This window comes from Ambystoma mexicanum, chromosome 4q (assembly GCF_040938575.1).
Source record: "Ambystoma mexicanum isolate Mex_15411 chromosome 4q, UKY_AmexF1_1, whole genome shotgun sequence".
NCBI lineage: Eukaryota > Metazoa > Chordata > Amphibia > Caudata > Ambystomatidae > Ambystoma > Ambystoma mexicanum.
Window position 1 is genome coordinate 132918299 of NC_090928.1, and position 23573 is coordinate 132941871.

At 44.2% G+C, this 23573-nt stretch overlaps 1 protein-coding gene across 2 annotated transcripts in view; it reads left to right on the plus strand.

The window, feature by feature from the left end:
- Positions 1-23573, plus strand: part of MAP3K5 (mitogen-activated protein kinase kinase kinase 5) — a 1851596-nt gene that overhangs the window by 1470473 nt on the left and 357550 nt on the right. For both annotated transcript variants that reach the window (XM_069607656.1, XM_069607657.1), the window contains exon 18: positions 6659-6764. In XM_069607656.1, coding sequence (XP_069463757.1) covers positions 6659-6764 — 106 coding nt within the window. The remainder of the gene's footprint in view (positions 1-6658; positions 6765-23573) is intronic.

The window sequence follows — 23573 nt, forward strand, 5'->3', positions numbered from 1 at the left end:
TAACTCCTTGGCGTTGAATGATTCTAAAATGGAGCTTCTCACTTTGGCATTGGGGCCTAAATTGAAGAATCTGCCCCAGCAGTATGAATCCATTGCTTTAGCGGGTAACATCATCACTGTCAGCAAATCAGTAAAAACTTTGGGTGTAATGCTGGATGCTAATCTTTCGATGACAAATCAGGTTTTTCACATCTGCTCAACTTGCGGATATATTACCAAGCTTCTACACCAGATTAGACCTTACCTCAGCATCACTAATAGATCCCTGTTGGACTCCTCACTGATCAATTCACGCTTAGATTATTGAAACAGCTTGCTGATGGGAACCTCACAAGGGAATTCAAAGTGGTTCCAAACTGTTCAAAATAGGGCCGTTAGGGCAGTCTTTGGTCTGACTAGACGGGACCCTGTCACTGCAAATAGGAGGAAGCTACAATAGCTGCCGGCGAAGCAGAGAATCAAACATAAGACCCTGTCTCTTGCTTATAAATGCCAAGATGTTTGTTTGTTTGTTTTATTATCTGTAATGCGCACCAGACCCAAGGGTATCAGGGCGCAGCAGTCGAAATAAAATGTGAAGCTTAGTTACAGAGCATCATAAAATGAAATACATTACTTACAAAGCAGGGTATACAGATATTTACAGAAAATACAAGGCATTATGTACAAAATTATGATTAACGCCATGGGGGTGAATCATGGAGTGAAATACATTTCTTACAAAAGCAGGATATACAGTTGTTTACAAATATTGTGGGCATAATATACAAAGTTGTGGTTACTGCCATGGGATAGCCAGTGGGCATTCCTAGTTGCATTTCAGTTACACAGGCACGAATTATACATTGTGCAAATTAGTGGTCAGTGGATTTCAACCACAAGATAAGTATTGGTGCTAAAGGTTTGGTAAGACTGATGGCAAGGCCCCGTAATATCTTATTAACAGAGTCAAAAGGAAAGTATCTAGCAGATTTTTGCGCTCTTCTGACACCCTTTGCTTAATCAAAATCTCGCCTGAAAAATGTTGGCGACTGCAGTTTTGATTTTAATGCACCCTGTGTTTGGAATGCCTTGCCACTAGACATTAAAAACTCTCCTTCACTTAAGGTCTTTAACAAACATGTGAAGACACATCTCTTTAACCACCCGGAATAGATCTCTCTACCGTCTTAGGGTTCCCCTCTCCATCTTACATGCTGCGCTCGGAGACCTACGGCCATGCAGCGCCCTACAAAAATTGAAACAAATAATTTGCTTCAGATTCCTGGACACATACAAATAGAGAGATTCTGACATGCATTGCTGTGTTACCATGTTTTCTTGCTGGTGCATCATTTAAATTGGAGCATTTTGATACATGCTGGCATTCTTCCAGACACACAGGTGTATGCAGATGTAAATTGGGATCCTGGGTCAGATGTGTGGTGATGATTGCAAGACCCAGCCGGTCTGCTGATTGTGCCAACCAGAGACAGAGATGCAGTGTTTGACACCAGGATTCCAGTAGGGGTTACTCCTAGCTGTTAATGTCTCTCCCTGCTCTGTGAGAGAAACTCCCAGATCTACTCCCCAGGGATCTTCTGTTTCAGGTGGCCAGGGAAAGGCCATTGCTTTTGGATCCCGACCCTGGGGGTGGACTAGCAAGGGAATATCACCTGGATGGAGGGTACCTGAAGGTGAGACATGGTATCGCCCCTTCACTAACAATGACCTATCAGACCCTCCCTCAGTCTTTATGGGATATTGTTAGTCCTTTGCAGCTTTTCCCTGTAATCTCACATCAAGTACTGGGACGATGAAGAGGCACCTAAGAGTAATGCACACTTCCTATTGGAAACACCACTATAGTACTGGGACGAAGAAGAGGTGGTCTGAACACTACAGAGATGAAGGTCAGGCATGTTCCAGTAGTTGGTCTAATTAGAATCAGGCAAAACAGGCAAGGGAAGCAAACCTGAACACCCTTGATGGGATACAGGTGCATAAAAGGTTGGCGTGGCAGGAACAGCAGAGGAGAGAGCAGCAGAAGGGAAGAGAGTAGCAGCAAAGCCCAGAAGAACCGTAGGCAACCGGAGGAGAGTGGAAAACAAGAAAAGTTGAACATTTTAGAGCAGGGCGCTCTGCGGAAGCATGGCGAGGGAGCCGTTTCTCCAGAGAGCCAGTGAGGTCCGAAGAAGGAAGCTGTTGTGCAGCGTCGGCCCTTCCCGTTTGGTTCTGCAAGTGCTCATTCCTCTTGGCGGAGGAGCCAGCCCAGGAGTGCCTGAGGGGCAGGTGGCGAGACCCTGACCTCAGTTTGTGAGAACAGAGGAGCCACAGCATCAAATAAAGCAACTGGTGAGTTTCTGTGTGTAAAGAAACCCGGTGCGCAGGCAAGGGGAAAAGATTCATTGCGGCAGAGCGGGCACATGCCACCAATAAACTTGCAAGTACTTCTGAACTGTATGAAAAAACAAATGCTATGCTAACGAGGCTGTACAAAGATACTGTGTATCAGAGTCCCGGGAGGATAGCTTAACGGCAACGTGCGCGCCTTGGAAGCAAGACGACACGAAGCAACACAGGTTCGATCCCCGGGTCCGCACTTAGAAACCTCTGGGTGTTTAAGCGCGTTATAAATACGCAACTAAGACAACAAAAAAAAAAACAATTACGCAACTGAAAAAACAAACCATTCCTGTAACAGCGCCTCGATGCCCGCGGACTGTGTGAGTGCCTTAAAAATGCTAAATAAAATAAAAATAAAAAGGGTGATCGCGTATATAAGATTTGCAAGGTTTTTGAAAGCCTTTTGAGTAAAAGAGAAAGACTGACATGTTGGCAAGAGAATATCTTGAAATAAGATATCCAAGTGGTCGGGTGCAGGCAATAGGCACTGTTTCGAAAGTCTCTGGATATCTGAGGATGAATAAAAAAGTATTGAAAGCACTACGACTAAAGAGAAAGTGGTTAAAAGCGATTGGGCTACGAGCAGAAGGGGGCAGTGAAGTGGGAGCAAAAGAGAACCTATAGATGCACTCAAAGTCCTGAAAGAACAGTTGAAGCCTATACTTGTTGGAACTGTATCCCGAACTTGGGCAAAAGAGCTAGAGACTGCTCCAGACTTTGTTGAACACTATTTAAGTTAGAATGAACCCTACACGACATGTGAAGGCAAGCATAGGTTTTGACACAGACAGGTTTTTGATTTCGACCTACGGACGTAGACTTTCCTTAGTTTTCTTAGGTGGGGAAATTCCCATCATAGCTATAGGGCAAGTTAGGCATTCCATCCATCCTGATAATTAATAAGTCATATTGTTGAATTCACATGTTGTCTGTGTCATCTCTTGGTACCAAGTAAGGATTCTGTGAATAATTCTTTTACAACAGAAGACATTTACACAAACTGTGTCCCGCTGCCAAGGATTTCTTTTGGAAATAAAATGTTTGCTAAAAAGACAATGTAAATCAAAGCATGCATCACACTATTTAGCATTTACATATGAGATCGAAGTATGGTATTAACAAACTTCAAAATGATCAATGTTACCCTAACACATTAATTGTTGTGTGTAGAGCTGTAATGAATTAATAGGTCACACTTTTTTTCATCATGCCGAAGTCACACAACCGGAAAAGTGTACATTAACAGGGGATCGGACTATAACAGATGATACATAGAGAAACATTCCCTGTGACCTTTTAAATATTCTGTTTGTTTAAGGAGGCTCAAATCGGCGTAATTTTTAAAATGCCTGTTCTAGCTGTTATACCTAGAGAGTAAGTTCTGTTCCCGGATCATACAGTCATAATTTGTTCCTGGCCCTTCGTCTTGACTTTTGACAGTGATTAATGCCTGAAGAACCTATTAAAGGCACTCTGGTGACAACTCAAATGCATCTGAGAGAACATTTAGAATCGCAGGAATAGGAGATCAAACAACTCTTGAAGGCAACACTATTTCTACATAAATATCTTCTACTCTGTCTGAGACAGGCATGGTATCAAGAGAGACACAGACTCAAGTGGGTATATTCGAAAAAACCTTAAGTCAATAAAGTACTTGAGTCGGTCTAATGCCTGACTGGACCTAACTCTAAAGGGACAATTCCCTCAACTGATGTTTCTAATGGCCGTTGTTGTCTAAAAGTCCAAATTAAATGTCTGTCTGTGTCTAAACCTATGCGTGCCCTCACGTCTAAGTTCTTTGCGGTTCCCTTCCCCAAGCTTCAGCTTTACCTAGTTTCAAAACACCATTCAAAACTAACACAGTTCCTTTTGTACGCTTCCCAAATAAAAACTCAGTTCTTTATCGGGATATACTTTGATTTTTTAAATAGGCCCCTCAGGGTCTCCTTCCATCCCCAAGCTTAAGGCCTCTTCCAGCTTCCAAACACAACATATGATTTATTACAGTTCTGTCTTGAATTCATAAACCATTCTTTCATGGGGTAGAATCGAAGGCTTTCGAAAACACTATGCTTTTTTGCTTTTCCTAGGCATGACCCCACTGACCTTCTTGCCCCTCCTTCACGTTCTTCTATTACCTCTTCATTTTGTTCTGATGCTCTTTGCATCCCTTCTGCCTTCCTTTCCGTGCACACTTGCATCCTCTTTAACGTGCTCCTAGTACTTAGCTGATCTGTTTTTCCTAAAGTGCACCCTTGCACCTTCTTTAATAATTTTCTGTCCTTTCCATGCACACTTGCATTTGCGTGACCCAGGCATTCTTCTTTACCTTTCTCGTCCCCCTCTCTTATTACGGCCGTTCACTGTTTCTTTTCCACTTTCTCTCATCTTCCGTTTTTGCTTTTCTTGCAAGCTTTCTTTTGCTTCCTGTCCCTTTGCTGCACTTTCAGCCTTTTCACTTTTCTTTCACTTTTCACTTTCAAACTTTTCTTTCTTACCGATTCTATGCCGCTTTCTTGTTCATGCCTTTCTCCTGCTCTGCTCTCATCTAAACGCATGCTTCCGGAGTTTCTCTCATATTCTTCCTGAAACTCACCGGACAGCGTTGCATAGATAGGCGGCCTCTTCAGACAGCGCGGGATGGAGTTCAGGGTCTCACCACCTGCCCCTCAGGCAGGCTTGGAGATGGCATTGGCCCCAAGGTAACAATCACTTTGCTGGTCCTCCACAGCGGAATGGAGGCAGTGCTGCTCCAGGCTTCTTTGAGGCACAGCTACCTCGCCACACTGCAGCCCATACACACACCAGGCCAGTGTCTCCATGCACTGCCTTCCTCCTGGCTACAGCTTCTAGGCTTCACTGGACCGGACTGCATCCCCAGCTCACTCATGTTTCTGTGACTCAACACACCTTTTATAGCTGAGCACAATCAAGTGGAGTCAGGTGTGTATGGTTACCTATCCCTGCCTACTCTTAGTGGTACAGTGGTTTTCTCTGTTGCCCTCACTTTCCCCATGTTATTCCTGTTGGGTTATAATGCTCATTGATCCTAGGGGGCTTCTCCTCGTCTCGGTATTTCTTGGAAATGGGAAATGGGAAAGGCGAGATGAGGTGAGAGTGTGAACACCCCCAAAGGCTCAAACAGGGTAAGGTGTTTTTAGGATTGTGAAAATACCATGTCACACCTCTGGCATTCTCCTCCCAATCCCCCGTGACCCTGCACTCGGTTGATCCTACCTCGCTTTTCCATCCCCAGGGCTGGGGATGCAAAAGCAATGGCCCTTCCCTGGCCACCTGAATTAGAAGATCCTGAGGGAGTGGTTGGGCGAATATCATCGGTTTTCTCAAAATATGAGTCCATGTCCTAGTGGCCTTCACAATGCCCAGCACAGGTGAGACTGGCACAAAGCTAATTTGGCCATGATCATTGGAATTATCTTGAAACATATGACCCTGTTGAAAATAGTTCAAATCAGTGCCAATCCTATGTGACTGTTAGCTTAGACATTTTGTCAACCAAGGACAGTTCTTTAGACCACATCTCAATTTTCATCTCCTGCTCCATGTTATTTAAAGCTTTGCATGCTTTAGCTACTGCAAAAAGGCTGATTGAATCTGTTTCCAGAATCATGATGCCTGCGGGAAGCCACTCACTGCAACATCTGAGGGTCCTCACAATTGTGAGCCAAACCCTAGATATCTTAGCTACTCTGTGTTGTTATGTTGACTTTAAAACATTATTTTCCCAATTACTCTTCTTTGTTCCTATACTGAGTGTGTTTCAACTGCACTTTCTTTTCTTCCACTGCCACATATTACCCTGACCTTCCAGTATGCTCATGTATGGTGTATGAATTACAGAGCAATGTTTTATTTTTCTTTTAGGATTAATTGGTACTTTTGGGAGGAATAAAGTCCCTAGTCTGACCGCCTTTGACCTTTGACCACCTTTATGGTTTTTCCTTCTCTTTTGGTTTTGCTACTGCACATCCATTACTTTCTTGTCTCAGGCTTATATGGGTAAGGAAAGAAGGTGAATAATGCTCCAGGGTAAACACATTATAAGCTGCAGTTCTACACTAACATGGGAATATATATGTATGCACAAACTTTATTTTCTTTACTCATTGGCCCTTTAACTTTGCAATAACATTTCATGTATGAAACTTTCATTGTTAGTGACCTAATTTGTTGTACGTCTGATATTGTTTTCGTTTTTATGAACAAAAGGTATTAAAATTATTTAAGCAGCAAAAACCTCATTTTTCAGGGGGATAATGTATTGATAAATACCTACAGTGGAGTACTGAAGATCTCAGATTTTGGAACTTCAAAAAGGCTTGCAGGAATCAACCCATGCACCGAGACCTTCACTGGTATGTGTTTTATTTCAAGGCAAGGCCCATTTATGAGTGAGCAAACAAATTGTGATTACCTGCACAAACCTTGTATAAAGGCATGCATAAATGTACATATGAGATGTGTGTGTGGATATATAAATTGCTCTTGCAGTTGGAGTTGGTTTTCTTCCTCAATCTCTGGGTTGATTCTGGATCAAAATGAATTGTGACAAAGCATGCACATGCATCAAGCACACCAATTATTTAACTTGTAAATCGGGACTTGTTAAGCAAGGCGCATATGCATTTCTCCTGCTACTTATTTCTCATAACTGTATCTGCGCATATACCTCCTCTAATAGGTTTGAAGCCTCTCAGGAAACTGCTGTAGAAATTCAGGCACTTTATAGACTAGGCAACGGCTGGATAGTTTCTGCACTTTTCTTAGGTCCAGCTTCATACATAACTCCAATGCAGGCAGAGTACTGTTAAAGACCACATCAGATCATTTGACCCAAGATGATCTTGGGCAACTCCTTGATTCCCTTTCCACTAAACATCACCTCATTCTCTTACATAACTTTAACCTTCCCTCTTCAACCACTTCTCAGAAATCTGAACTTCAGTCTTTTCTTAGTGGCCACGCTCTCCACTTTACCCATAATCTACCTAGTCACATACTGCTTACACTTTGGATCTCTTATTCATTTCCACCTCTCTCTCTCAGCCTCTAATACTACTGTCTAAGCATCCCTATTTGATCAATCAATAGTTTCCACCACCATCTCCTTTCCACCCTGTGATCTTCAATCACACTTGCTTCACCTTTTACTAAATGGAAATCTAAACCTTCTGACATTCCTCCCTTACTCTCTGACCTACAATTCACTTTACTTTACTTTTACTTTATTTAATTTATATTGCGCAACCATAAACCCACAGGTGTGAGGGCGCAGACAGGACAAAAAGGTCAAACATATAGGTAGATCTGGAAGCAGAAGGGAAGAATGAGAGTCAAGTGCTGCTACTTGAAAAGGAAGGTTTTTAGGTCTTTCTTGAAGTTGGTCAGATCGACAGAGTATCTCAACCGAACTGGTAGGGTGTTCCAGATAGCTGGTGCCGCAAAGGCGAAGGCACCCCATTGTGCTTTTTTGGTTTTGACTTTAGGCTGGTGAAGCAGGTTCTGATTGTTGGAGCGAAGATTTCTGCCATTGGATTTTATTCTTATGTATCTTTGAAGGTAAGTGGGCATAATGCCCTTGAGACATTTAAAGGTAATGACCATGAGTCTAAAGGTAATACGCGCATCCACGGGCAGCCAGTGCAACGCGCAACGTGCCTCAGACACATGTGCTCTGTAGGCCAGACCCGAGATAACTCTGACCGCTCCATTCTGCACCACCTACAGGTGACTAATGGTCTTTTTGCTTGCACCTGCTAGGAGGCTGCAGCAATAGTCCAGTTTAGATCCTATGATGGCACGAGCAATGGACTCTGCATTAGGTTGAGAGATAAGTGGTTGCATGTGGGATAGCAGTTTGATATAGTAGGTGGCCGAGGACACAGTACTAGCCACATAGGAATTCATGGTAACCGATTGGCCAAGCACCACCCCTAGGATCTTTACTTTAGGAAGAGAGGGAATGAGAGCATCTCCCAGCTGAAAATGTTTATACGCTGGGTCTAGTTTAGACCAAATACTGTCAGAACCCACAACCATGAGTTTCGTCTTCCCTCGGTTTAAGGCGAGATTGTTCAGCATCATCCAGTGTTCGATGATTGTGAATATGCGATTTAGTTCTCTTTAATCCTGATTGTGCTGACCAGTGAGGGGGATGACACATTGCATGTCATCTGCGTAATTAGAGAATAGAATGCCTTCCTGCGCAAGGTGGGCAAAGAAAGGGGTCATGAAAATATTATATATGCAAGGTGATAAACTGGCTCCTTGAGGCACGCCAAAATGTATCTTAATTGCAGGAGCCTTGGCATCATGAGCGCAAACTCTGCTAGATCTATGAGACAGGAAGGAGAGTAGCCAGTTAGTGGCGGGCTGCGAGCAGTTGTCTACAGACATAAGCCTTTCTGCCAGTATGGCATGCTCGACGAGGTCGAACGCTGCCGATTGGTCCAAAGAGATGAGGAGGGAGACCTTCTGATTGCCCATTCTTTGGAGCCAGTTGTGACTTGAGATCGAATAATGAGGTCTCGGTGCCAAAACCTTGTCTGAACCCTGACTGGAAAGGGTTGAGAATAGGGTGTGAGCTAAGGTGTTGTGCCAGCTGAGTATAGGCAACCCGATCTAGTATCTTTAGCAAGAACGGGGTATTAGTTATGGGCCTATAATTAGTGGGTACTCCTTGATCCAAATTGGTTTTTTTCAATAATGGAGTAACCCAGGCTTGTTTCAGGTCATCTGGAACTGTACAACTTCGAAGAGAAGCATTAGCGAATTTACATATCGCTTGTACCAAAGTAGGGGCGCATGTTTTAATAATAGTAGAGGCACATGGATCACCTGTGCAATTAGTTGCTTTGAGTTTGTCGATAATGGAGGCAAGTTCCACCTCTGATATGGGAACAAAGTCAAAGATAGGGATGTCTGGATCCCTAGTAAAGATGTTATTGGCCGAGTGGGTGCCCTGAGTATTAAGTGCACTTTTTTTGGTAGCTATAGATTCTCGGATGCCATTAAGTTTATTGGTCATGGCATTCTGAATATTCAAGCACCAGTCGTCATTTTTTATAACCGTCGATACTACAGGTTCTGGGATAGTCTCTTGTTCTTTCAACATTTTAAATAATTCTTTAGAGTTCGAGGTAGCCTGTAGAATTCTGGAGTCCAGATAAGATTTCTTAGCTTCAGTAATGGCTCTTTTGTAATTATGAGCGGATACTTTATAGTTGGATAGTGTTGTAGGGGATTGATTAGTTTTCCAGATGTGGAATAACTTAAGGGAGGCAGCTTTCAAAGATTGAAGTTCAGGGGAAAACCAAGGATTGGTAGGTTTCCTTTCAGATGATATTTTTTTGACTTTCAAAGGTGCAAGAGAGTCCGCTACCATTTTGAGGTTAGAGCTAATTTTCTTAGAGAGCACAACAATATCATCTGTCGACTCTCCTCCTTCACACCCAATGCCTCTTCCACCAACACTGTCTTCTCCAGCTTCCAATCCCTACTTTATGACTCATTCTCCTCTGACTTCCCACTGCTTACTTTCACCCCTATGTCTCTGGATCCTCAACCATGTGTCACCCCATTCATTCTCTCTCTGCCCAGACATGTGCTGGTTGCTGCGCAAATGGAGGCATACAAACTCGCATGAGGACATGCAACTCTACCTCTCCATCCTGAACTCTCTCCAAGTCCACTCTTGATAAAGCAAAAAGGGAATTGACCCTCATTGACACTCACTCCAACCATCCTCGCTGGCTATAGGGCACCCACAACTCACTCCTCCCAAGTCTTTGACTTTCAACTCCACTCTTAAAGCTAATGACCTAGCTAAATACTTCGCTGAAAACGTTTTCAAAATTAGAGACTCTCTTCTGACCTTCCTCACACTCATTCCTCCTACATTATACACTCTGCCTATTCTACCATCATCCTGACACTCTATCTCCCACTTTAGTCACACTAATACTGACAAAGTGCTATCTCTACTGATGAAGGGTAACCCCTCTTGTGCCCGATCAGACCCTCTTCCTCCTCAGCTAGTCAAGCATATTGCCTCTTTGTGGCCTCTCACCTCGCTGAACTGTTCAACCTGTCCTTCGACTCTGCTTGCTTTTCCTCTGTTTTCAAAACAGCCACGGTCATCCGTCTCCTAAAAAAGCAAGGGACTACTGGCTAACTTTTGCCCAGTGTCTCTCTTTATGCACTACTCTATAGTGCTTGAAATGACTGTTTTCAACCGTCTTACCAATTTCTTAAACATCCACAACCTTTGAGACCCCCTACAAGCAGCTTCCTGCTCCTGTCACTCCACGGAAACTGCTCTCAGGAATGTGTCCAACTTCATCGCCTCTGCTAAGCTCTCCAGCCTGTTCTCTAACCTAATCCTCCTTGACTGATCTGCTGCCTTTGACATTGTCGATCACTATGATCTCCTTAATGCTCTCTCTCTTCTCGTGATTCGCGGTCGAACCTTTGCCTGGATTGAATCATATCTTGCACCTCGCCGATTCTCGGTCTCTTGGAGCAACAACACCTCTCAACTCACTCCTCTAACTGTTGGTGTTCCACAAGCCGCTGTCTTAGGTCTGCTTCTCTTTACTCTCTACACTTCTGCTCTTGGGGCACTAAACTCCTCCTTTGGGTTCTTGTACCAACTTTTCAAGGATGACCCCCAAATCATCTTCTCTTTTCCTGAAATCTCCTCTGACCGCTCTATCAAAATTTAAAACTCCCTCTATGCCATTTAAATATTGGATGGCTTTGCACTCTGTTAAACTCTACCAACACAGAGGTGGTGTTCTTCCCTGCAACTCATGTCTCTTCCTCCAGTTCCCACCTGATAATCTCTCCTGCTCTTCTGCAGCCTGAAACCTATGACCCTTCTCATACCTTCTCTACTCTCCTCTCCAAAACTGCAACAGCAGCTCACCTCAAACCTCCCAAATATTTGGAAAATGAGCCATCTCCTTCCGTTCAACACCGTCCAGCATCTCTTAACTCTTCTTTTCTCTAAATTGGACTGCTGCGCTAGCATCCTCTTTGGTCTCTCCAACTAGGCTTTCTGTCCTCTCGATAAGATCATTAACTTTGCTACCAGGACTCTTTGAACTCCCTCACTTCACACCTACTTCTTCGTACCATCACCAGGCTGGATGGCTGATGATGCAAAACAAGGCCAGATTTAAATTTCTTCTCCTGGTCCACAAATCTATCCACGGTAAGGCACTGCTGTATTTATCCTCCTCTGTACAACTTTACAAGCCGTCTTGTAATCTCTTCTCTTTCTCCCCGACTACGTTGTGGCCCCTCTGCCTCCCTGTGCTTCCTCTCACTTCAGCTCTTTCTCTCTTTTTGCTCCACTTGCGTGGAATTCTCTTCCCCGTGACATCTGAGAAACTGCCCACACGGATTTGTTCAAAACCAAACTTAAAAGCCTACCTCCTCACCTCTGATCTACCCTCATAACATGCCTTTCATTTGCCTGCTAGCTAACATTTTTCTCTCGCTTCTAACCTGCCTTTGTCCCTCACTTCCTCTGCCTCCACTCTAGCAATTTAACCCATCATGGTCACATCCCAAGCACAGCTGGCCGTACCGCTTACCTGCACTTAAAAATGTCCAATGTTGGTTGTCCTTTATCTATGTATGTACACTTTTATGTATTGTTCCCGGTGTCTGTTCCATTTTTTCCCCTCTACGACCTGGTCAGAATGTCCCTCAAACTCACTCCATTGTAAGAAGCTCACTGCTTCCCGTCAAATCTGATTTTATTTATCTATTTATGTTCTTTTTTGATCAAAAAAGTATTGTTTGACGTATATATAAATACATTAAATAAATGAGACCAAAGAACTACTTTTCATTGAACCTCAACATAACTCATTCAATTATCCAGGTTTCTCTTCCCAATACCGCCTGCATCTATGCTGTTGTCCAATATTTCACAAGAACTCATAGTTTGGTGTCTTTTCATTACAGTCTTTTAACCATTTGTGTGTTAAGAAGTTGCATTACTTTAATTCTTGTTCTAAATAGAGATTCAAAGAATATGGATTTTGCCGGGGTTGGGTGTCTTATTTATTTTACCATTGAGCATTGGTATTTGCTGTCTTGGGCCCCTGTGTACCCGTTTGGCTTACTTTTGGCTGATGCCCAGTCACTTTCTGTAGTGCACTATTACACATGAGGTGATTCTTCCAGAATGTCATTCCTTATGAATCCACAAATGTAAGCATCAGGAAAAGTCCTTGCACATGCTCCATTACATGGTCAAACAATCACATTGAAGTAAGGGGGGGTTATGTCTCGCGGAACTCAACATGAATTTTAGTTCATAACATATAATAAGGCTTCAAATGGTTGGTTGAAAGGTAGGCTAGGTCAAAACACAAGAACAGACATTTTATCAAAAAACTATTTTTATTCACATAATAAACATAAAAAATGGTAAATCTGAATGTTTTTACTGTAATCCATGCTAAACATCTGATATTCATAAAAAGCATAAGGCATCGTAGAAAACAATTCCTAAAGTGTAACAATGCAAACACACTGTGTGGCCTAGGATGATGTAAGAACGGAGAGGAACAGAACTCGCTCCGTGGCGATCCAAGGTTTCGCGAGGAGTAAGGCTATGGCTCTCTGAGGCGTGCAGTAAAGTACCTCAGATACTCAAATAATTTAATCAAAGTTAAAGTGTATTAAATCTAAAGTGCATTGAGTCTACTACAAGTAATGGGGACAAAAGAAGATTGGCAAGCATGTCACCCAAGTAGACCTAAGCTGTTAGTTTCGACGATTCAGATAAATCTAGTCTTAAGCGACTGATGGTCATAGTCTTCAGAACAAAGCACTCAAGTTCGTTAAGCAAAACAACGCAGAGTATCACATTGGAGTTAATAACATGTGCTGCTAGAATATGACCACTTGTTATTGAAATAGCAATATCCTTCTGGCTGCAATTTGGTGATGAGGTGAACACACACATTCTACAAAGAAATATGAAAATAACCATTTAAAAATCTAAAAACATGACAGTGCCACCCTCCCAACTCAACCAATCAGAAATTCAATAAAATATATGACAAAAGGGGAGAACAATAGATACCAGAGTCTCAACCTAGAGCGAAGACATTGTCAGCAACTACTTCTAGTACCAGGCTCAATCGAAGGACAGATGTAAATAAATTGATCTGTGGAGACAAAGTAGATCAAAAGAACTGGGATGAGAACAATCCCGGGTTCAAGAAAAGGGTAGAAAACTCAAAGGCACCCTGCCCCTCCAGATTTGGGCTTAATGCATAAAATGGACTTGCATTGTACTAAAATGTTCTTTCTTTCTCTCTGTCAGGGCAATTATCTTTTTCCGTGCCTGCTTATAGATTTCTTACAGGAATAGAATATTCCATGCCTGTGTGATGGAAACCTACGTTGGGTCAATAGACACTTAGGACATGCCACAAAGTACAGTAGTGCTAATAGGTCCTCCGCCTAGATATTAAGAATCAGGGGAAGATCTACTTTCAATGCTTAAAGGCACCCTCAAGGGGGAGCCTTGAAGTTGAGCATTCATCTATATAAGCATAGGGATGAACACATTAACCATTAGCTTAGCCAATCAGCAGATACAAAACAAATATTTACTCTATGGCAAGGTGTGCGTGCCATAAGATCTGGGCATCTGATGGTACTGCACAGAGAAACTGGTAGGGGATCACTAAGATTCCAGAGGCGACAGGAGGGAAGTGCTCCATGAAGAAGTCTGGTTTGATATGCCAAGAGCAGAGGGACCTGCCCAGCAGTTGGCAAACAAATCCCTTTTGTACTGTCACTACATGCTGTTGGGGGCGGACCCCCAGTCCGGCTGAGCCGCTCTGGAAGCCCGCAGGTGTGAACTTGTATAAGGCCCAACTCCTTCCCCAATCAAGAATACCAGGTCCACACAAGAGGCAAGGAATTACTGTGGTTTATTACAGCCAAAGCACCATGGGGATAACATACATGGAAGGACGTCCACGCATCTCTCAACGGACAATGGCTCACAGACCAGTTTTGATAACATCTGACGTCACATTGGCATCATTCTTTGGAACCGTCTCCAAAATTTAGGATAGGCCGTTGAGTAGTAAGTCTCATATAGGACCCTATAGGTGTGTGGTGTAATTGGACGAGACAGTGTCAGGTGGTATGCTTGGCAGTTCCATAAAGTTGCAATGAGCGCGCTCCGGATCCCAACTCAGAACTGTTGCGTGGATGTAAGAACTTTGTTGCTGCTATTGTATGGACGTCGGAACAGATTGCTCTACTCATACACCAATCTTGGCAGCTCCTCAGCTCGGCCAGGTCACGTGCTTGAAGGCAAGGCTTGTGAGGCCAGGATCTTAAAATTATTATGTATTTTGTCAGAGAGCGCACTTCTCCTGCAGCCGGTGTTGCGTTGGTTCGAAGTGAGGAATGTCATTTGCAACATTGCGACCTTGGTGGCGGCTTCGCTCCAGCCACAATGGCTTGGCTTGCACAGTATTCTGTGAGGCTTGGGGTCCCTTTCTACATTGATCGTGGCATGCTTAATTTCCTAAGCCATGGCCTGGCTTCTACTGTGCACATCTTCTTGTAGCCTGTCGGTTAGTACGTTATGGCTGTCAGGTCTCTTGAGTGCTCCTACCACACCATGGGGTTATTTGCATATAAGCGTCTGCAAGCATGTACATGAACTCGTCTTGCTTCTTGCGTTAACGCAGTGCTGTTGCAGACCTAATGGTAAAAATAATGAACGTGCGGACAGTATGTATATGTCACTGTCCTCTAATAGAGCTGTATACCTGTGTTCTTCGTGCATGTGTGTGTGTGAGTGTCCAGAGTGTGTGGATAGCAGGTGTGCTTCATGTCTGACATAGCTAAGTCATTGCGTTGTGTCTCTAACGACAAGTGGTTTGGTTCCTTTGTATTTAGTCGAGTCTATCCATGTAGCTGTCTCCAGCTCCGTCTTGTGTCTCTTTGTTCACTCTGGGTAAAGTCCACACTGCTGCAGGGTTGTAGGGTCTGCTGGGAGGCTATCTCTCGTGATAACTATCCATTGTGGCAGCAGTGGGAATGGGTGTAAGCTCATATGAACGACGGCCATATTGTCCCAAATGCTTCTTCCTGTTAGAGGGTCTTCCGGGATAGAGGGCATTTTCTGATCTTCCCTCTTCAATGCTCTAACCTGGAATTTTCTTAACACCACCATATTTGGGATCCTTTAATGTACGTTATATAAGAATTGGAAAGGCACGTGTGTACCTACAGAAGATACTGCGGTAGCTGGTATGCCAAAGATGCCAATCCGGCTAGAATACAGTGCCACTATTGCTGTCCCTGATGCCACACTGCAGAAAGTGAAAACGCTGCCTTACATAGTCACACAGCCAGGAGTTATTTGAGCTTGTGCGACTGGGGAATATAAAGCAGGATGGAGAGTTTTTAAAAGAGCCCTTCACCATTTTCTATGCCCATTGGTTTGATGGGTGGCTGCAAAGTTGAACCGGGAAATGAAAAGCTTGAAATGGGTTGATTCGTTGGACCAATTCATAAACTTCAGGAAGATCTGCCTATAGCCATGGAATTGTGCGCAGCCACTTTCAAGTAGTACCACCCTTGAGTGACGGCATAACGGCCAGCTGTTCTCGGTATGAAGGTTTAATTCCATTTTGCTGTACTAAGAGTGTAATAATAATCAGCCATTTCTGATGTTTGTTATCTGCTTAGAATCACATGCTGTGCATAGTCCGACATCCATTGGTAACCGCGGAGTATTGCATCTTGTCTTTCGAGAATGGAAAGGTTACGTCGACATGGGCGTGCCTGTAACACTATCCCTACGTGACGTGTAGTGTACCCAAGATCCCTCACGCACCGATGTCCCTCAGATTGTTTTTTTCCGCCCAGATACCTGGTCGCCCTTATGCAGAGTTCGTAAAGAACATTGCTATTGTCCAACCGACCTTTGGTCGAATAATTCTATAAATATAGTTAAGATCACCCCTTCCGTCCCTTATCTCGACGGCTGTTCCGATCTGCGCCGAAGACCTGTGAGAACTTCGACGGACAGTGATTCTGTCGGCGTTGCCGACCACGTGGCCAGGTCTTCCGCCAGCTTATACAGCAGGGAGAGTGGGTCGGGGTGGACATTTCTTTTCAAACTGAAAATGCCTTTCCCCTTCCTTCACCTTTCCCGTTTGGTCTTCGTCACTCTGTGTGCCCTCAGCTATGGAGAGGACTCCATTTAGATTTTGCCCCATTTGTAAGAGCAAATTCCCTTGGAAGGGTAAGCATAGACGGTGTAACCGGTGCTTGCCCCTCGATCACAAAGAGGAAGGGTGTGTGGCGTTTAAGCTCCTTCGCCCCAAGACTTTAAAGGAGCGTAGGGTAAAACGGTGGGAGGCCTACGGTATGTCCAAGGCTGGTAATTCTCTCACTGCCGCTACCACCGAATGTGACGACGGCGAGAGTGACTATCGGGCCTCCGAAACAGAGGTTGTTGACCTTTCAACGGAACGCTCACGTTCTGCATAGCCTGTCCCCGGCCCTGATAAGCACGGCGTAAGCTCTGCTATGGAGAAGTCACATCCCGGTGACAAAGACAGACAAGTACACTGCACTAAGCATACAACCCCCAGCCTTACTTCGACTACGTCGAAGAAGACTTTGGCGCTAACGGGAACACCAGTACCTCCGGCGATACCCACCAACCACCATGATCGGCAGCCCTCCCTGGAGGCGCATATGCGCCTAGCGACTGAGCAATCCAAGACCAAGGGCGCCACCCCAAAAATACATACTTCCGCTAACACGCATCACAAGAAAGCGTACGGCGATGATAAGCTTTCGGTTTTCGATTCCACCAGTTACTGTAGAGGAAAATCCTTTTTCTACCGAAGAACATGAGCCCATTGAACATGAGCCCATTGAAGGCTTGAGGGATCTGGGTCCTCCCTCCAGGTTGGGTGACCCTCAACGTTGGCAGTCCCCAGATCCACAAGATCCAGATGTTCTGACTTTGGACTCTCCTCAGACCACCCCTACAAGAAACCCCTCTCCAACTGATGATCAGCTGACATTTAATGTCATTTTACGAAAGTCAGCTAAACACTTTAAAATTGCCACTGAAGAGGCAGCCCCTGAAGCCGACTTCATTGAGGATATACTCAGAGAAGCCTCCAGCCAGCCAAGCTATCCCTCTCCTCAATTCGATTAAAAAATGCCTGGTTCCCTCCATGGCAACACCTGCTCTCACAAGAGGTGTAAATCCAAGAATTGAAAAACTTTTTCGCCCTTCTCCCTCGGATACTCTATATATTAGAGGTCATTCCACCCCAGATTCTTTGGTAGTCACTGCCACAAGGAAAAGAGCAGGGGTCCCTTTGTCAACTGGCGAGGCACCCTCTGACAAAGAAGGGGAAAAAACTTTACGCTCTTGGGAAGAGGGTTACAAAATCAGTGGCATACTCTACGCGTATTGCCAATAACACCACTTTATTGGCCAGTTACACCGATGCGCAATGGGCTTTAATGCAAGAAGGCCTACAAGAGGCTCCAGAACCTCTACGAACCTGTCTCCTCACCACACTCTCTGAGGGTAGGCAAGTTAACCAGAGCATTTTAAAGAACACCTTGGATTCTTCCGAGACGGCCAGTCGAGCCCTGGTTTAGGGCATACTCCTCAAAAGACATGCATGGCTTCGTAACTCAGGATTTAAACCTGAGACGCAGGCATTGCTTATAAACAAACCTGGGAGGGAATAACCACGGACCAGTGGGTGCTAGAAACCACTACCCACGGGTACTGTGTAGAGTTCAACCGGTCCCCAAAATTCAGACCTCCGCGACAACGAAGACTAACACTAGAACATCTTTGCATACTTCTGCAAGAAGTCGAGATACTGGAACAGAAAGGAGCCTTAGAGATCGTACCCTCAACATAGGTAAAAGAAGGTATTTATTCAGTGTACTTCCTTGTACCCAAAAAGGATCTAACCATGCACCCTGTTCTAGATCTGCTCCCAGCGAACAAATTTGTAAAACCGCAAAAGTTCTGCATGGTCACCCTGCAGGAAGGAATTCCCCTGCTCACACGGGGGGGGGGATTACATGGCAACTCTGGACATGAAAGATGCATTCTTTCATATTTCGATGTTGCTAGCGCACAGAAAATACCTCCGATTTATGATACAGAACAAACATTATCAGTTCAAGGTACTACCCTTTGGCATAGCATCTGCACCAAGGGTATTTACAAAAGTGCTAGCAGTGGCAGTACACCTGCGCAGGCAATCCATTCTAGTAAATCCTTAACTCGATGACTGGCTCATAACAGGGGACTCCTACGAGTCATGTCTGACAAATACCCAAAAGTCGATAGATCTGTTATTCAGTCTGGGTTTCTTTATCAATGAGAAAAAAGTCCAGCTTAGACCCCAGTCAAGTCAAACAATTCCTAGGGGCTCTAATTCGAACAAAGGACGGCCTCGACTTTCCCTCCAACGAGAGGGTTCAAAACATGTTATTTCAAATTCCTCAATATGTAGCCATTCGAGAGGTAACAGTATGCAACACTATGCGTCTGATATGAATGATGGCGTCATGTATCTACTTAGTTCCTCACTTGGCCTGCGCATGCGCCCAATGCTAGAGTGGCTAAGCAGCCAGTGGTGTCAGGGCAACGGACAGTGGGAGGATTTAGTAGTGCTCTCACCGGCCCTAGTTCTCTTGCTGCGGTGGTGGTCGAGGGAAAACCTCTTGAAAGGGAAATCCTTCACCACCCCCACAGTGGAAGCCACTCTAACTACAGACGCTTTGCTTACAGTGTGTGGAGCCCACCTGCTTCTGCAAACAGAGTTTGGTCGTCAGACATAGCATCCAACCACATAAATCTGCTGGAACTGCTGGCAGTGTTCAAAGCACTGAAAGCTTTCGAAACACAGCTGCAGGGAAAGCCGACCCTAATTCTCACAGACAGCTCTACGGCCATCTACTATCTGAACAAACAAGGGGGCACTCATTCTCCAGGGCTGTCCAAACTGTCTCAGAACATTTGGAAGTGGGCCCTCAAACGCAACATGTTCCTTTTATCACAACATGTTCCAGGGGAGCTCGATCTTCTGGCAGATGTACTCAGCAGAGATTTTCCGTTGCCCAGGGAGTACGATTGGCGACATCGTCGCCAACGTTTTTGCACAATGGGGCTTTCCAGGGATCGATTTATTCGCAACTCTGGAAAACGCTCAGTGCCAAGATTACGCCGCCAGGTACCCCCAGAACCGCTCCAAGGGGAACACACTCTGAATAACATGGTCAGGGAAATTTGTGTACGCTTCACCCCCCACCCCAACCCCCGACTCCCATTCTCAACAAGATTGTGCACAAGATGCACCAGGAACCAGACACAATGATACTGGTGGCCCCCATTGGGCCTGCCAACCCTGGTTCGCTCATCTAATGGAGATGTCCCTATCTCCTCCAATCAAACTGCCTTGCCCGTACAACATGTTGTCGCAAGACAGAGGGGAGACGCTTCACCCATGCCCGCAGACATTGAACTTAGCGGCCTGGCTCTTGAGGTCATAGAGTTTGGACACCTGCAACTCCCTCAGAGATGTATGGACATTCTCAGGGAAGCAAGGAAGCCGAACACCAGATACTGCTATTCCAGCAAATGGAAATGGTTTGTCATCTGGTGCAACTCAAAGAGCTTTAACCCGATTAACTGCTCTCCCACCCACATTGTGTTATACCTAACTCATTTACTTGACTCAGGACTGGTCTTCAACTTCTTAAAAGTGCACTTAGCTGCACTTTCAGCCTCCACTACATCACAACAAAAAGTGTCATGGTGGAAGATACCAGTTATTAAAGCTTTCACGGAGGTAGTGAAAAGAATTCTCCCTCCCATTTCTAACATGGCTCCCAGATGGGGCCTAAACGTGGTGTTGACTAGGCTTTTGGGGGGCTCCCTTCGAGCCCATGCACAAGGCAAGTCTTAAAGACCTCAACCTTAAGACTGCTTTTTTAAGAGCTATTACCTCCATCAGGAGGGTAAGTGAACGCCAAGCGATCTCAATCCTAGATCCCTTTGTAACAGTTCACAAAGACTAGGTAGTTCTGTGCACTCACCCTAGATTCGCACCCAAATTAATTTCCAAGTTTCATGTGAACCAGTCAATAGAACTACCAACGTTCTTTCAAAATCCTTCAAGCATGGGAGAAAGAACCCTGCACACACTGGATGTATGCAGAGCGGTCATGTTGTACATGGAAAGAACTCGCCCACTTAGTTTCGGTAACGGCAGGAAGAGAGGGAGAAAGTCTCCAAATCCACGATCTCTAGATGGATTGTCAAATGCATTACGCTCTGCTACACATTGCTAAGAGAGAGCTGCTCTTCAAGCCTAGAGCACATTCCACTCGAGGCACTAGGGTGTCCATCGCATTCATTGCAAATGTTCCCCTCAAATCTATTTGCAAAGCGGCAACCTCGAGTTCTGTACACACCTTTACAAAACACTATTGCCTAGACACTCGTTCTAGGTCTGATTCTCAGGTGGGACAGGCAGTACTAAGACATCTTTTCACTACTGTTCCTTCTCACAACCCACCTCCAATTCCGGGTACAGCTTGCTAGTCTATGCACACCAGGCGATTCTAAGCAGATTAACAAACATCAGAAGAAATGCATTACTTACCGTAAAAGCATTTCTGATGGTTGTATCTGCTTAGATTCACATGCGCCCACCCTTCCTCCTGCTCGGTGGAAGGAACATAGACGTCTTACTGCTTTCTCTCTCTTTTCTGTACTCACGATAGGCATAAGGCTCCCTCTTGGCAGAGAAAATACAATCGGAGGGACCTCAACGCGTGAGGGATCTTGGGTACACTACACGTCACGTATTGGTAGTGTTACAGGCACGCCCATGTCGACATCCCCTTTCGATTCTCGAAAGTCAAGATGCAATACCACGCGGTTACAATTGAATGTCGGACTATGCACAGCCTGTGAATCTAAGCAGATGCAACCATCAGAAATGCTTTTACGGTAAGTAATGCATGTCATATTCTTCATTTCTAATTTTCAGTTTTGGCAGCATTACTCTAGTGGCCTGGGAAGTGTATGAGGTACCACTGATGAATCGTGACTCAAATTGGTGAACAGCTTGTAACTACCGCTGCCATGTTAGGAGGTTAAGAAGCACAATCAAAGAAATAGGAGCCTGAGATTTTGGGTAGATGTATTTCATTCTTGGTAGCAATTCACAAAATGCAAAAAAAAAGTGACTAAACATAAGAATCAATCCCTAAGGCATCCAGAATGCGGCAGCCAGCCTGAAGTCGTCTATATTAAATTACCCGGTGATCTAGGAAAGAAATGCTAGATTATAAGAGATTTGAATTTTCTTTTTATGACTGTTATGGTTGTATGGTATTTCTCGTATAAGTCTTTGTGAGACGAAACTGTAGATGTACAGAAAGCCTTTAAAATTTATTTTAATTATGTAAAGGTGATGTTTTGTGGAAAAAGCGATCAAAAGAAATTGATTTGGACAAAATTTACCCGTCAGTAAATGAGAGAAAAGCAGAGTAGACTACAAACCGATTTCTTGGAATTTTTGGAGTTAACCTTCATTCTAGTATTGGGACTTTTTTGTCATTTTGGGAGTTTATGGTGTACAAAAGAATAACAGAAATGGAGATACATTTTTCCTATTTTGCATATAGAGAATGAACTCTCTCAAGTCAAAGCTTCTATATATAAATGCAATGTTCTTTGACATATGAGGAAAAGACAGGATGAACTAACGTTTTTTTTACAAGATATCCCAGGAAGCACTGTTGATTAGTTGCTATTAGTTGCTGGAATCTGTTTGTTCCTTACATGATACCAATGACATCAACCAGTTCTCAAAATGCCCATATCTTCTTTCGAAGAATGTTTTCCATTCATTTCCATCCTTATACGAACCAGGTTGTATAGAGCCCTTTAGTTTCTCATGGCCAGGTGAGATGGCCTTATTGCAAATGGCCACAGGAAACGCAAGTCGCGTCCCTGCAATCTTGGCAGAATCAAAGTTATCTTTGAGCGTTTTGGCACACAAAATATTGAGGCCTTCACAGTCAGAGGAAATATTGGATAACACCTTTTACTAGATGGTTCGTCATTCATTGTTTTAGTTACTGATCTTTTAGTACATTGAGACATATATTGTGCTGTAAGTTCCTTGAGCCCCTAGTTGCAGATCATTGGGTCTGATCACGAGTTGGGCGGTAGCCCTTAAATGCGGCAGTAACAGTGTTACCACTGCATTTAAGGGTCCAACCAATCTTGAGTCTGGCGTGTTTACCCCCAGCTGATAGCTGGGGATAAACACGCCAGAAAATAATGCCCATTTTCTGCGCAATTACTGCCAGCGGTATTAGCGCCCGGTAATTGTGCTGAAAATTCCATGACCCAATGGGGAATGTGGAGTCACAGTTAGCGCCTAACCTGTGATCTGGCGCTAATACCACCGGACGGGTGCTGAGATACCGCCCAACTCGTGATCAGGCCCATTGAGACATATGTAGAAGCAATGATGTGACAGTTTCCTGCAGCATTTCTTTTCTCACCGTATAGATCATGAAGTTCTTCATAAGGTGCAGTTAATGCTGGCGGCATTACCAAATGTGTGCATTTCCGATACGCAGTACATGTTAATTATTGTGAGCTAGGACCGCCTTGCAGGTGTTGCTAATACAAGTTCTAACAGAAGTCTGAAGCAAAGGTAATTGCTTTTGCTACCCAATCCACAAGCAGAATGTGTAGGTCTTATTTTATTGGTAGTGTTTGTGTAATAACTGTGTTTGTCATTGCAGTACCATCTGCATCTCTCATGGACTCAGAGGGAGATTTGATTTGTGTGCCTAAATTTTAATGCATAGAAATCAAATGAAAATGACATTTCTTGAGGCTCCGGCGTCAATCCATGCACAGGTTGCTGCACGCTTTACAATTACTGAATAAAATAATTGGAGAAGAAACTGAGACCTTTCTCAATCTTTGTTGCTGAAGCCTAGAAAGTGTTTCCCTCCACATTTGGGTTGGTAAAATGGCAGAGAAGTACCATAAACATGGTGAATAAATGCTAAACGGACACAAA